This window comes from Anthonomus grandis, chromosome 10, assembly GCF_022605725.1.
Source record: "Anthonomus grandis grandis chromosome 10, icAntGran1.3, whole genome shotgun sequence".
NCBI lineage: Eukaryota > Metazoa > Arthropoda > Insecta > Coleoptera > Curculionidae > Anthonomus > Anthonomus grandis.
The window spans coordinates 239,602-254,095 of NC_065555.1; the positions used below are offsets into that span (position 1 = coordinate 239,602).

At 34.6% G+C, this 14,494-nt stretch overlaps 2 protein-coding genes across 4 annotated transcripts in view; both read left to right on the plus strand.

The window, feature by feature from the left end:
• Positions 1 to 9,857, plus strand: part of LOC126741382 (muscarinic acetylcholine receptor M2) — a 37,867-nt gene extending 28,010 nt beyond the window's left edge. For 2 of the 3 annotated variants that reach the window (XM_050447774.1, XM_050447775.1), the window contains exons 3-10: positions 1,469 to 1,620; positions 1,680 to 1,904; positions 4,380 to 4,560; positions 4,619 to 4,938; positions 4,993 to 5,145; positions 5,201 to 5,385; positions 5,438 to 5,603; positions 6,915 to 9,857. In XM_050447774.1, the coding sequence (XP_050303731.1) occupies positions 1,469 to 1,620; positions 1,680 to 1,904; positions 4,380 to 4,560; positions 4,619 to 4,938; positions 4,993 to 5,145; positions 5,201 to 5,385; positions 5,438 to 5,603; positions 6,915 to 7,987 (2,455 nt within the window). In that variant the 3' untranslated portion in view covers positions 7,988 to 9,857. The remainder of the gene's footprint in view (positions 1 to 1,468; positions 1,621 to 1,679; positions 1,905 to 4,379; positions 4,561 to 4,618; positions 4,939 to 4,992; positions 5,146 to 5,200; positions 5,386 to 5,437; positions 5,604 to 6,914) is intronic. The other variant, XM_050447776.1, reaches the window with a different exon arrangement.
• A 576-nt stretch (positions 9,858 to 10,433) lies between these two features.
• Positions 10,434 to 14,371, plus strand: LOC126741566 (high affinity copper uptake protein 1-like). Its single transcript, XM_050448033.1, has 4 exons — positions 10,434 to 10,610; positions 13,777 to 13,904; positions 13,968 to 14,039; positions 14,093 to 14,371. Exons 1-4 carry the CDS (start codon positions 10,542 to 10,544, stop codon positions 14,283 to 14,285), a joined length of 462 nt encoding a protein of 153 aa, XP_050303990.1. The 5' UTR covers positions 10,434 to 10,541; the 3' UTR covers positions 14,286 to 14,371.
• Positions 14,372 to 14,494: the final 123 nt, after the last annotated feature.

Consider the following 14,494-nt stretch of genomic DNA (forward strand, 5'->3'; position numbering starts at 1 on the left):
AAACTGATCTCTCGTTAATTGAGATCGATGAAACCAGAGAATGTCAAACTTTTTTTCTTAATAAAATATTAATATTTCAAGTATATAGATGCAGTTACAGGGTGTTGAAAAAAGTAGAAAAGTAATGTATCAGAAAATTTAAAAAAATCCCTGATAATTCTTTTTTCATATAATTTATTGTAAACCCAAGGTAGATAGAACTTTTGATCGTCGCTGGAATTTCGAATTTTCTGTCTCTCTCTGACTTGTATTAAATTAATCTTCTGTTAATTGCCAAAGACCAAGCCAGAGAATGTCAAACTTTTTTTTCCTGAATGGACAAATATTTTAAATATATAGGGTGTTCAAAAAAATAAGAAAATTTGCTCTGTACGTAGAACATGCATTGGCTTTTATTTACTATAGTATTATCGAAGCTGTTGGTCAGAAATGTACCTCATTGTAAATCAATTTTTAATTTGAGTCAAATCGCCGATTCATCGTCTGTCAAAGCTATAACGTTCACAGGTAACTGTAAGAAATGTCAACAATTCGAATGAATGCATTTTTGCGCAATCTCTTGAAAACAATTTAAGGTGGTATTTTGAGAGGACGATGAAACCAAAAAATCCTCTTTAAGTTGGTGTTTTATTAGCAAGAAGGCCACTTTATCCCTTCGTTATTTAATCATTTAACTTTTAATCGATCGCATCAAGTGTAGCGCATAACGCGATTCTGTCCAGGTGACATGGCCCTTATAAACCAACTAACTGATGGTCTATTGGCGGGGAATTAATTTGTGTGGGAGACAAGCTGATTGTATTTAACATACGGAAATTTCATGATGTGCGGTCTTGTCCTTTTAACAAATTTTTGAGTACATTTCACGTTATAAAAGAGTGACATGGTGGTGCGCATGTGGGAGGACCTTTTTCTACATCTCACCGCCTGTTTACTGTTGCTTTTTTTCTGTTCTCACATCTAAAGCGTCCAAGTGAAAAAACACAATAACACCCTAATTCAATAAGTGAAGGAGCCGGAATACTGTAATGTCGATAAACAAATTGCGTTCAAACGATTTGGTTGGACTAAATTAGACTTTATAACATAGATTATTCTCCTCCAACTCCTCCTCTTCCTACCACTCCTAAATCCAATAATCTCTCTTGACAGTAAATCAACAAGTTCGGCCCCATGTTAACACGCTCTATAAAATATATTATTAGCTCCCTTGCTCCTCTCGTCAATCTGGTCCTTCTCGAATTGGCCGTTAATTACTTTTTAAATTACCGCACGGCTAATTATTTTACGCTCACATTCGGTTAATTGCCAATATATGGCAGGACTATTTCCTCGTTTTTCCGTCTATTGTTTGTGTATATGCGACCCATTAAATTAAAACTCAACTAAAATTATCCCAATAACGTCATCTCTGACTCTAATTCTAACAACGTAATGACAATATTGCCACTGTCTTTTTCCCCCTCAGGAAGGTCCAGAAGCAAAAGGAAAAAATCTGCAAAACGATCTACCAAGGCGTCCTGTCGGTCACGAAATGCACGGAGGCCTTCAACTACAGCTCCTACGACGGCGAATCTTTTAACTTTTTGGGGTCAGATGTAGACTGGATCAAAACGAATAGTAAGAACCGTTAAAACGCACTTTTGACACACGAAAATTATTTGAAAATTCATTTAAAGAGTCTACGAATGGCTCGACGACACCAATCGAGCCATCGATATCGCCGGTCTTAGCTCCGTTCGAATTATGGCAAACGATCCTGATCGCGATCTGTTTAGGGATCTGCATCGTTCTCACCGTTTCCGGGAACATTTTGGTCCTTTTGGCTTTTATCGTGGACAGGAACATACGGCAACCCAGCAATTATTTTATCGCCTCTTTGGCCGCCACCGACATGCTGATCGGTAAGTCAAAAAAAAAAGAAGTAATAGAATATCGGTAAGTGTTAATTGGAGTTTTGACGGTGCCAAATTGCGCATATTTTTTTCTTTTCGAAACAAGACTTGGTGTCACCATTGTCACAACTGAATTCACCGTTTGAATCCATCCGGCAACGTCGCAAATGTTTCTTTTGACGGTGACAGTTGCCACGTGTCAATTTTTATGAGAGTGAGGCACGAACTTATAAATATGCCTGTACTGCCAATTCAATGAAAAGTAACTGACCACTACTAGGGGGCCGCCATTTTGCGTGATTGTGTCCTTTCGATGTTGGTCACTCTGACAAATTTTAATTGTGCCAACTGTAGGGAAACAAAACAATTAAAGTTTTTGAGAGGTTATGTTTACAAAAATGCAAAATAGAAAGTTACATATAGGTAAGAATTTAAGATAGTTGCGTTAGATCTGTGATTTTTTTGGTACCTCTTTAAGAGTTTCGTTAAAATTTATGAAAGAAAGTAAACCTAACCTATAATAAGATAAAGTTTCAATCAACCTGGAATAGATGCGTGCACTTTAAAATATTTGTTTTATCAGTCTGATAATCTTGAATCTTATAAATCCTAATACCATGAAAATCATGATATTCATTTAAATTTTTGCTTACGATTACGAGTTTAACTTTCCTTCCATGTACAGTGTTTCCTTTAAATAAAGATAGTGATACACTATTCACGTATTAAATAAGGAGAAAGATACATCGCCTGTTCCAGACGATATACCCAAGCGTCGTTTACAAATCGTCAAAAACTAGACAATCCGCTAAACTCACACGTCAAATGTCAACTTCATTACCGTTATTTAATATATTTTTTGTTGGCAACACTACAAATTTTCAGAGTGACCAACATCAAAAGGACACAACCACTTTAAAAATGGCGGCCACCATGCAGTGGTGATTTTTGGGTATCGTGGCCATATGCATTAGCAGTCCAGGTATATTTTTAAGTTCGTGGAGTGAGGATAATAAATATTGACATTTTAAATGGCTCAATGTAATTTGTCATTAAAATAAAACAAGTGTGATGTCGTTACTGAAGTAGAATTCATTTGGCAACGTCGGACTTGTTCTGATAACTGTCAAATATTGTTCATATTAATTATTGACTGATGTCATTGTCATTGGGAGTTGAAGTTATGTTACTCCGAAAATATTGATATGTGTAATAAATATGACCTTTGCAAAATTGGTGCATAGGAAAATTTTTAAAAAATCTTTATATCAAATAATTACAAAAGAAAGTTAAATAGAATTTTGATGATCACAGGAATTTGCCATGTTCCCTATTTCTTCACCTTATAATAAACTGATCTCCTTTTGATTGTCCACAATCAAACTGGAAAATGTTAAACTTTTTTTTTTCTTAATGGAATATTATTATTTCAAATATACAGGGTGTTGAAAAAATAGAGAATTGGTATACAGGAGAATTAAAAACAAAATCCTCATGATTATTTTAAAATTCTTTTGTCAAATAATTACTCACACACAAGGTAAATGAACTTTTGATGGTCACTGGAATTTGCTAATATCTGTCTCTCTTTAGCTTGTATTAAACTGATCTCCTGTTATTGCAAGGGACCAAACCAGCAAATGTCAAACTTTTTTTTTCTTAATGGAATATTATTATTTCAAATATACAGGGTGTTGAAAAAATAGAGAATTGGTATACAGGAGAATTAAAAACAAAATCCTCATGATTATTTTAAAATTCTTTTGTCAAATAATTACTCACACACAAGGTAAATGAACTTTTGATGGTCACTGGAATTTGCTAATATCTGTCTCTCTTTAGCATGTATTAAGCTGATCTCCTGTTTATTGCAAGGGACCAAACCAGCAAATGTCAAACTTTTTTTTCTTAATGGAATATTAATATTTCAAATATTTAGATGCAGATACAATCGCAAAAATATTGAAAATTGGTGTATTAAAGCATTAAAAAACATGATAATATTTTTCTTTTAACTTCTTTTCTCAAATAAATATAAACCCAAGTTAGATAGAACTTTTTATGGTTACGGGAATTCTTTGACTTGTATTAAACTGATTTCTTGTCTCTCTTTATTTACTAAACCAGGGCAGCTCAAACTTTATTTTTATTTTGAAGTGTTTATTACAGGAGTGCCGGTACTAAGAAGAAACATTTGCCGAATAATGAGAATTTCAATTTGGGCAATTTCTTGAACATTTTTTATAACAAAATCACTAATTAGCATTTATTCTCTAGTAATTAAATTCATGGAAATTTTGATTTATAAAATTCTTTCTAGAATTCTTACAGTACCATTGAAAAAACGATCAAAATCTATTCAGTAGAAGAAGAAATATTGGAGCTTTTATTACAGAAGCGTCTGGACTAAAAACAACAATTTTTCTTCCTTAAAAATCATGATTTTTTTCAAAAACCTTCACTAAATACACTACTCTTCTATAGGGACAGTATCAATGCCTTTCTTCGCCGTGTACGTCCTAATGGGGTACTGGGACTTAGGGCCCCTCTTATGTGACCTTTGGCTCTCCGTTGACTACACAGTATGTTTGGTTTCTCAGTACACCGTTTTACTTATAACCATAGACCGATTTTGCTCAGTTAAAATTGCCGCCAAGTATCGAAGGTAAAAATTTTACTAAAACTAATATAGCATTTACCAAAAATTCGTCTCTTATTCATAGCTGGAGAACCCAGCAGAGAGTCATTCTGATGGTAGTAATAACCTGGATCATCCCGGCTTTGCTATTCTTCATCAGCATATTCGGCTGGGAGCATTTCATTGGTTATCGGGACCTTTTACCCGGAGAATGTGCGGTTCAGTTCTTGAAAGAACCGGTCTTTAACACTTCCCTTATAATAACATACTTCTGGTCCACCCTTATTGTGCTTTTCATACTGTATGGAGGCATTTATAAGACGGCTTTTGACATGCAAAAGAAGAGCGAGGCAAAGCAGAGAAAAATGCAATCGATGGTGGCCTTAAGTGCTGGGGCCATGTCAGGTACAGAAGGCCTCTTTTAAGTCATTTGTGTCTGTTTATGATTTTTTTATTTAGGTATGGCAGGGAGGGCTGCCGGTATCGGCCTCCCAAGCAACAAATCCTCCCTGGAAATCCATCACAATACGCCTGGGGGTGGAGGCTTAAGTGATAACAATAAAAAGCTTGAGAACCTCATGGAGGATTCTAATGACAATAATTTCTTAGAAGGTAAATCGACAATTGGACCTAATAGTCATTTACTATCCTCCTCTCGCTTTCTCAGGCAACACCAAACGACCTAGGAGCCAGGAAGGTCTCAAAGTGAGAGAGAGTTACGGAGTGGGAGGCTCTGGAGACTCGAATTCTAGTCAGAAGACCACCAGTTCGAACATAAATAGTTCTATGACTAATACGACCACCACCACCACCGCAACGATGGAGAAAAATGTTAATTTATCTACAACTAAGGTAGTATGGGCATTTTTAAATTGGGAAATAGGTAAACATCAATTGATTGTAGATTTGTTTGCAAGAAGAGAAATCGGAGAGGAGTTCGAGCCCGGCATTCGACAGTGACGAGGACAGCACTGCAAATAATCCGAAGGAGGAAACGAGACAGAACTTTGGTGGTCGTTTACAGAAAGAAGACAAGTATAAGAGTCATAGGAAAAGCATCGTGGACATTGGTAATTTGTTATTTTTTGCTATTTAAAACTCCTGCAGTGGGTGGAGAAGATATTGGAGGTTTTCCTACAGGAACGCTCCCTACTAAAAAGAATAATTTTCTTTTATTAATATCATGATTTTTACGTGTTGAATCGTGTGATTTTTTGAAGATTTCTTTTATTAGTGATAAGATATTGAAGTTTTTGTTACGGTAAAAATCCTTGTTTGGATGGTCATTGTAATTTGCCATTTTCCGTCTCTGTTTAGCTTGTAGTAAACCGATCTTTAATTAATTATCAACGACCGAATGAAAGCACATCAAACTTTTTGAAGAAATTACATTTTGTTAAAGATAAAAAAGAGGTTTTCTTACAGGTGCGTCTTAATAATTTTTCTCTTATTAAGATCACGGTTTCTGTGTTTAGAATAGTGTGTTGTTGATTTGTAGGATTCCCTAAAGGTTCTTTTATACTTGTTTCGATTTTAATACATGCACATTGAAATTTTTATTACAGTGGCGCCTGGACTAAAAAAAAAATGTTATGTTCAAGTGGATGATTTTTAATTTATGAGATCTTGAGGAATTTTTAAAAATTATATATTTTTGTTGTGATCACACAATAAACAGAAGTTCAATTAAACTTTTGATGGTCACTGGAATTTTTCATTTTCTGTCTCCGTTTAGCTTGTAGTAAATTAATATTTTGTTAATTGTGATCGGCCAAACCAGAGCATGTCAAACTTTTTTTTGAAGAAATCGCATTCATTTAAGTATGAGAAATTTGAATTTTTGTTACAGGTGTCCTAATTATCCCAAATATAAAAAAATTCCTTTTTCCTATTTTAACACTGGTTTTCTTGTCTTATCCATAGGTTCAAGTTACAAATTGTGATTGAGTGTAACAGTATGAGCTGACAACTGCAACAATGCATATAGCAGGTTACAATTTTTTAAGCACGCCAAATTCTTCCATAATTTGACGTCACTGATGTTGGTGTTGATATACTGAAAAGTGAACTTAAACTGAAATTTTAAATACGGCCCGAGGCGAATTATCGTTAGAAAAAATACCAAAATTGCAACCTGCCATTGGTCCAATGCATTTACAATCAAATCTCTGAAAACTATTTGTAAACTACATTGTGTTTTAATAAAAATAAAGCATTAAATCTTATACTTAATCTATAATAATAATTTTAAAATTAATTACATGTTGTGGATACAACAGGAGTGCCTGGACTAGAATAATTATTTAACTAAGAATAATTACTTAACTAAGACTCCTTAATTGCTTTTGATAACTCTAAGGCATATTTCTCTTCATTTCTAGTTCTTCAGACCAGTAATATGCAAATCTTCGGTGCCTCCCCGCAAAAAATCAACGGCGGACTTCAAAGCAAGCCAAAAAACCCCCTACCAGAACCGGAAAAACTGTCTCCGAGAGCCTCAGTGACGCCCCGAAAACCCCTTGAGCCCCCCAAACCGCTGGTAAGGCCCAACAAACTCACCCTCCTACCAACCTCGTACAGTTCGATAGAAATAGGCCATAAACCCATCGTAGAAAACCCTTGTACAAAAAAAGTTCATAGCACGTACGACCTAATAACCGGCATGGATACGATGGACTTGCGTTATATGGATGAGAGTAGTATAGTAGTTCCCTCCCCGGATACGGAAACTGTTAACCCTGTCAGTCCCAAACGGAACTCAGTGCATTTAGACCACGATTTACAGAGTGTAGAACAACAACAAAAGTCCTTACAAACGGAAGTGACCTTATTGAGCTCAAATCGACCGGTCACCTCCGTGGTGAAGACTGAATCGTTCAGAGATGGCAGCACCAAGGGGTCGTTCAGGGGTGACAGCGGGATGAGTTCGCCCTGCGAGGGCGTCTCGGCCATCTCGCAAACAGGTAATGCCGCCTGCACCCTCATGACCTCCGCCACCGCGCCACATAAGTTCAATAAATTTCTCTCAATCTCTAATCCTAAATCAGATACGGACCCGACGACGACGACGCCGGACACGACGGCCGCGTCCCGACGCGTCTTCGTCAAGTCCCTGGGCCGGAAGTTGAAAGGGAAAAAGAAGAATCTGCCGGGTCCGTTCGGGACGTTCGGGATCCGGCAGAAGTCGAAGAGCGAGAACAGGGCGAGAAAAGCGTTAAGGACGATCTCGTTCATTTTGGGGGCGTTCGTCGTCTGTTGGACGCCGTATCACATTTTCGCACTGGTCGAGGGCTTTTGTACCGATCCGCCCTGTATAAACTCGCACGTTTACATGTTCTCCTACTTTTTGTGTTACACGAACAGTCCGCTGAATCCGTTCTGTTACGCGTTGGCCAATCAACAGTTCAAGAAAACGTTTACGAGGATTTTAAAGGGCGATTTACATTTGACGTAATTTTTTCACGCTTCTCACGGCGAAAAACGTGGTCAAACGGTTAGGTTAGCTTATTGACGTTTTAGCATAGATCTCGCCTTGTGACAAACAAGTTTTTTTGAATAGTCTTGGAATAGTAAAAGCCTCATTTTTCCAGTGGTCCTAAAAGGCAGTAAATAAAAATGATCTGATTACACTTCGAAAATGGTACAATTGTTACTTGACAATGTCGTGATAGTAAAAGTCTTGTATTTTGATAAGTGACTAAGCCGAAATCATTTATCAAGTTACAAGATAGTAAGCCCTGCCAACTGGTATGCAGTTTCTTTTTTTAAAAAAATATTTCTGTACTGGTATTTCTTGTAATAAAAAATATTTTTGAATTCTTTATTTTTTATTTTAGAGCATATTTGGTCCCTTGGTAATTTTTCGATCGATGCTCGGTTTTCGCATAAAAAAATAAAAATTATTATTGGATAGCCATATAACGCTTAAATCTGATTATCTTAATCAAGTATAATACTTTTTTATCTCTGTTTTTAACATTTTCTCTCAAAACATTCGAATTCACTCCTCAAATACATGTATTAGATTTATCGAAAAATAAGATTTTTTCTTTCAATTCTACCATCCGATAGTGTAAAATCTAAAACGTATATGTTCATAGAAACTCTTTTGCTTGATGTCGTCCAAGGAATACACCCCTGAATTTTATTGAAGTATTAAAAAAACACCCTGTATAATGATTACGGTTGTATAAAAATTAAACAAATGTCAATTGGTCAATCAATTCTTTACTGTTTAAATTGGCACTTAAGGTCATATCTGAAAGACATATCGTTCAATTAAAATCTCTTCAGATTGTATTGATTTTCCCAGGTTAAGAGCGCACAATCACTCGGTATAAACTTAATTAAATATTCGTACAGGGTGGTCCTCTAAGAATTACGTCATTTCTGTAAAATTATTGGGGAGTCAGGGAATCCCGTGTATTTTATTACATTTTTGGATTTTAAGTATAATGTTGACGAGATCCAATGAGATACTTCTCAATTAAAATTAGTGAAAAGTACAAGCTTAGAACATTGAAAGCCTTTCAATGTTCTAAGGGGTTAACATAATATTCTTGTAGGACCACTATATGACGGTGACAAGGTGCTTTATATAATAAAAATAAAAAAAGACGTAATTACTCATTGTAAATATACTATTTGTGATCGGCATTTTTACCCCAATCAGTAGAATTTTAACGCGCAATTTAAATAAACGGTTAAACGATTGATTTACTCGTAAAACCGATTAATCACTTAGCTTAAAATTAAATGTAATTTAGGTTAAGGACAATTGACGTCTTGCACGGATTTTGATTAATTTATTTTAAAATTTACTGCAAGGTGTTCAATTGATATCAATAAAGACAATAATATTTATTAGGCACAATTATTCCGAATTATAAATGTCTATTAAAATGGCCATCATGTACAGGGTGACCCTTGAGTTGAGACACCCTGTATATGATGAGAATACTCTGTAAATTAGTAATAATTATATATATATATATAGAACACTTGATATTGTATAGAAATATTAAGCAAAACGGATAATAAAAATGTGTATTTAGGTTAACCGGAAGTAGGTTTCGCTCATTTGATTCGTCATCTTTGGACGTTTTGTAAACCATGCCCAATTAAAAAAACTGACGAATCAAAAGTTTAAAATACTCAAAAATGGTCTTTTAGTAAACGTAAGTTGTTAGAAAGATGTCAATAATATATATTGTAGTAGAGAAAGACGAAAGAAAGATGTTAAAACGCTATATTTTGAGCCCGATGTAGTATTTTAGCGTCGATATGTTAGTTGTAACGAGGAAAAATAAATAATTTTTGTTATATTTGTGGATTTCTTTTCTCTTCCTTTTTTCCAACTAAAAAATGGTGATACTTCTGTTATACCGGGACCAGATACAAATTCTTTTACTCTACATGCAGATATTTTTTTTTTTGGACTCTAGATGAAAAATTTTAGGGATCACAAGGCACACCTTGCTCTGATGTTTTATCAAATATCAAAAAAACTAAATCTTTCGTGTTTTCTTTCCTAAAAAAGTAAAAACCATTTTCCTCTAAGTTAAATAGTTTCAACCCCGAAATTCATCATAATACCGGGTGTCCAATTTAAAATAACCATGTTAGCATCTATTTCCGCCATAATGGAACATATTTTAAAACGAGGTCACTCAATGACAGAACATAATAAATCTTAAATAATTGCTAAAACCCGACCTTTATCAGAACTATTTGCTAAATATAGAATTTCCGTCGCTAGAACCATCATGTGATGGTACCATATGTAGTACCTTATTATAGGTACCTACTATAGTTTATTTATTGTTTAATTTAAAAAAAAAGACTGATATCAGTAAGATAAGTGGCGAAAATATCAGATAATTATGATTTAAGTATCCGCAGTAGGATTTCAGAATTATCTTGATTTAAAGTGGAAGCGTTAAAGTTCATTGTTGTTTAATCTTTCGTTGGAATTTTTCAGTTTTTCGCTAATAAAAAAGTGTAAAACTATGGATAATATGACCCAGGTGTCCCATAATATGGACGATATGGATATGGGTGGCGGAATGGCTATGTATGTAAGTATTCTAATTTTCAAAATGGCTGAAAACAATGTGGCGTCCGACACACTTAAGAAAACGTATGGACTCACTGTCAAATAATGTTTTAAAATAAGTAACAGAAATTAAAATAAACTTTTGATAGTTATTGAATATATGTTAATGGAGAGTTTTCAAAACCAGAGCATGCCAAACTTTTTTTTTATTAATAAAAATATAACTTGTGCTAAAAAAAATTTCAACCAAAGTCACGCTATTATTTTAATAATTGAGTGAACTTGATTGGCTGGAAAAGAATACTGTTGACTTTTTTAACAGCAATTCATTTAAATTAGAATGACCTTTTGATGGTCACTGGATACGCATTAAGGGATAATAACCAAACCAGGGCATGTCAAGTTTTTTTTTAATTAATAAAAACATTTCAAATAGGGAGAGGGCCCTAAGATGACGAACTTAATGTTTGCGGTCCAATTAAAACTCTATTATCTTACCAATAATTTTTTTTTTAAACAGTGCATATAATATTTAAGTGCCTAATCAATATTTGAGTCTGTTTTAATTCAAATTTGCACTTTATGGCTGGTAATTTATTTGTGGAAAAAAATGTAATTATCGTCATCTTACATGCGGTTGCTGACAAGATGACGAACGTATGTGGGTAAGTTAACGAATATAGTAAAAATGCAATAAAACAATACATTTAAACATTTTAACGATTTATTTTTATAAAATAAACAAAAACTAAAGGCAAGGAAAGTCAAAAATATTTAAAAATCCAAGGGCGAATACAAAATTTCAAATTGTAATTTAATTTTAAACACAACAAAAATCGCACACCCACACTTTGGCTTTTGCTTCTTTCAAATTAAGTCCAGTGCATTCTGCGTGTGCCCACTTGGTGCATATATTACAACAAAACCAAAGCTCATTATGTTTGCCCTCATCTTTACAAAAAATGCACAGTCTGTCATCTTCTTCAACCTCTTCGTCCATGTCATCATTACTATCCACCACAGCTACATCTACAGAACTATCAGATGACTCAAATACTTGGCGCTTTACACTTCTGCTTTTAATTTGTTTATTTGCTTTACTATTTTTTTCTTGAACCGATATCTTCAATTTTTTTTCTTTTTCAAGTTTTTCATTGTGCTTTTGTTCTAAAGCATCTTTAACGGGCGTGCTAGAAATTATAAGTGATGGTAGCTTTTTCCTACAACGTCTGTTCTGCGTGTTTGCTTTAGGCAAAGGAGGTAATCCCGACTTGATTGTCGGGCTCTGATGGCATTTTTTATCAGAAGTTTCTAATGGTTTTTCAATATTATCTGCGTTTATCTGCTCTTTGTTAGGAGTTACTGACTCTGACATGCGCTGAGAACCAGATGTGGAAGGCACAAGTTCCTTAATTAAGTTTGGTTCAGCGTCAATTTCCCTTTCTGTCGTTTGAGCAGTTTCAAAGTCAATGTCAGTCAGAATCAAACGGCTCTATGCCAATTACCTGAAACCCACTTAAAGCATTCGCAACGGTTGCTACTTTTAAATAGGCCTTTCCAAAGATTGAGGCAATGTCATTCAGTGTAATGGCTTTTCCAGGATTGTTTGTCAAAAAGTAATCTCAAGCCCTACTATATGCAGTTTTTAAGGGTCCATACACAGACACATCCAATGGTTGCATTCTGTGACTGGTGTGCGTGGGAAATCCCAAGAGAGAAATATAATTTTCCCTGCACAATATTACAGCTTCAAAGGTCACATGACTTGCATGGTTATTCATTATGAGCAGAACTCTGTTGTTTTCGCTAGGACGAGCGTATTGGATAAAATGTTCCAGGTATTTCAAAAAATTTGCAGATGTCATCCATCCGGTTTCATGTGCAACACCTGTAAATCCAACAGGTGTGTTGTTCATGTAGGCTGGTTGCATTCTAACTCTAGAGAAAATCAAAAAAGGGGCAATAAATGACCCACTTGCGTTCATCGTGCATACTGCAGTCACATTCGTTCCTCGTTCCGCAGAAGATATCTTAATTACTCTTCGCTTGCCTTTTGGGATAACAATCCTGGGATTTTTTGTGGCAACTGTTGATACACCGGTTTCATCTACGTTGTAGATTTGATTGGGTTGGAAATTATGTTTTTCTTTGAGTAGCTTAAGTGCGTTAAAAAATTGGAAACAGTTTGGCGATTAAATCCCATAAGTCTAGCTATCGAGGTCGATTCTGGCTTACGTAGAAAAAAGTTGTATTTCCACATAAACACTTCAACAAAGTGTCGTCCAGCCTTCTTCTTGGTTATGTTAAATCTGTGTGAAATGTTACGATTTTTCGCAAAATTATAAATTATCCTGCTTAACTGCTCCTTGGTTAGTCCAAAAGCCCGTTTGTCAATATTGATAATGTACTCTCGTAGTTCTGCTAATTCCATATTCGAAAACGTGCTCTTGAATCGATCAGCATTGCAAGGAAATTCCTGAAAATAAAGACCAATTATTATTTTTAATAATATATTATTTTAGGAAAGATTTTAACCGTACTTCCTCAGGATCTCGCTTCAGATAACTTCTAAGAGTTGCTTCTGGGAGATTATATGCTTTTGCCATGGAATTTACGCTTTTGTTGTTTTGTCTAACCTCATTTATGGCAATTCGCATGTTCTCATTACTCCATGATTGTCGATTCGTTTTGCGCTTGTACACTCTTCCCATATTTTATTATCTAAAATTGTTATTACCCAACACACATTATATGGGAGTGGGTAAGATGACGAATTCACCATCTTGGCTACTTTGTTCTTCGTCAACTCATCCCCATCACAGTTAAAATAAGAAAGAAATTAAAACAAAGAAAAACGTTAATTTAGTATTATGAAAATATCACAGATGATGCCAAACACATTCATAAACATCCATCAATAAAAAATTTTAAGTTTGAACTTACCTAGAAAAATGCAAACGTTATTTTCTAAGCCGCTAAAATTATAACGAACTTGATTGGCTGGAAAACAATACTTTTTACCTTTTTTAACAATATTTCACTAATGTTAACTTTATGTTTTGATGGTCACTGAAAAGTAAATTTTTTTTTTTTTTGGTGTAAAACAAGGGCATGTCAAACTTATATTTTTTAATATAAGCAGACATTTCAAATATTATAGAGGGTGTTAAAAGTGGATTTTTTTGCAGTTTACTTTTTCAACTAGTGCCACGATTTTATTTAAACAATGGAAAGTTCATACGGTTGGTGGCTTCGCTGGGTCCATGGTTGCCGTGTTTGCTTTGGCGTTTTTATATCAGGCCCTCAAGTTCTATAGGTATATGCAGTTTTTAAAATTTTAATGTAAAAACCAAAATTTGGATCTTTTTTTTATGTTTAGATCATATTTACTCCTAGGAGCCGCACAGATCCGTAATAAGAACCAAGCGTCCGGAGATGTTAGATTTACTGAGTAAGTTTCAACATTTTCTTTAAAAAAAAAAAGTTAAAACTGTTATATTTTAGATTAAACATAATGAGCAAATCCCACCTAATCCAGACCCTGTTTCACGGCATCCAAGCAATTATCAGCTATTTTCTTATGCTGATTTTTATGACTTATAACGGTGGACTCTGTATAGCGGTTGTCTTAGGATTGGTCTGCGGGTATTTTGTTTTTGGATGGAAAATATCGATCGGCGATGACCATTGTGCATAATTCCATCATGTGTATCTTGTCAATTTTTTTGAATCTGATGTTATTCTTACTGTTATATGCTGATTAAATGTCTTTTATTTGAAATATTTTGGTTTTTTTTTTGAAAATTTCTTTTTAATGTTTATAAAATTGTATGAATAAAAAAGTTTTACATGCTCTAGGTTGATTACTGTCCATTAGCATATATCCAGTTCAACCTACCTTTTGTT

Coding starts and splice junctions, on each gene's coding strand:
- LOC126741566 (XM_050448033.1), top strand. CDS start 10,542: ATGGATAATATGACCCAGGTGTCCCATAATATGGACGATATGGATATG. Junction 10,611..13,776: donor GTGGCGGAATGGCTATGTAT/GTAAGTATTCTA, acceptor ATTTTTTTGCAG/TTTACTTTTTCAACTAGTGC. Junction 13,905..13,967: donor CAGGCCCTCAAGTTCTATAG/GTATATGCAGTT, acceptor TTTTATGTTTAG/ATCATATTTACTCCTAGGAG.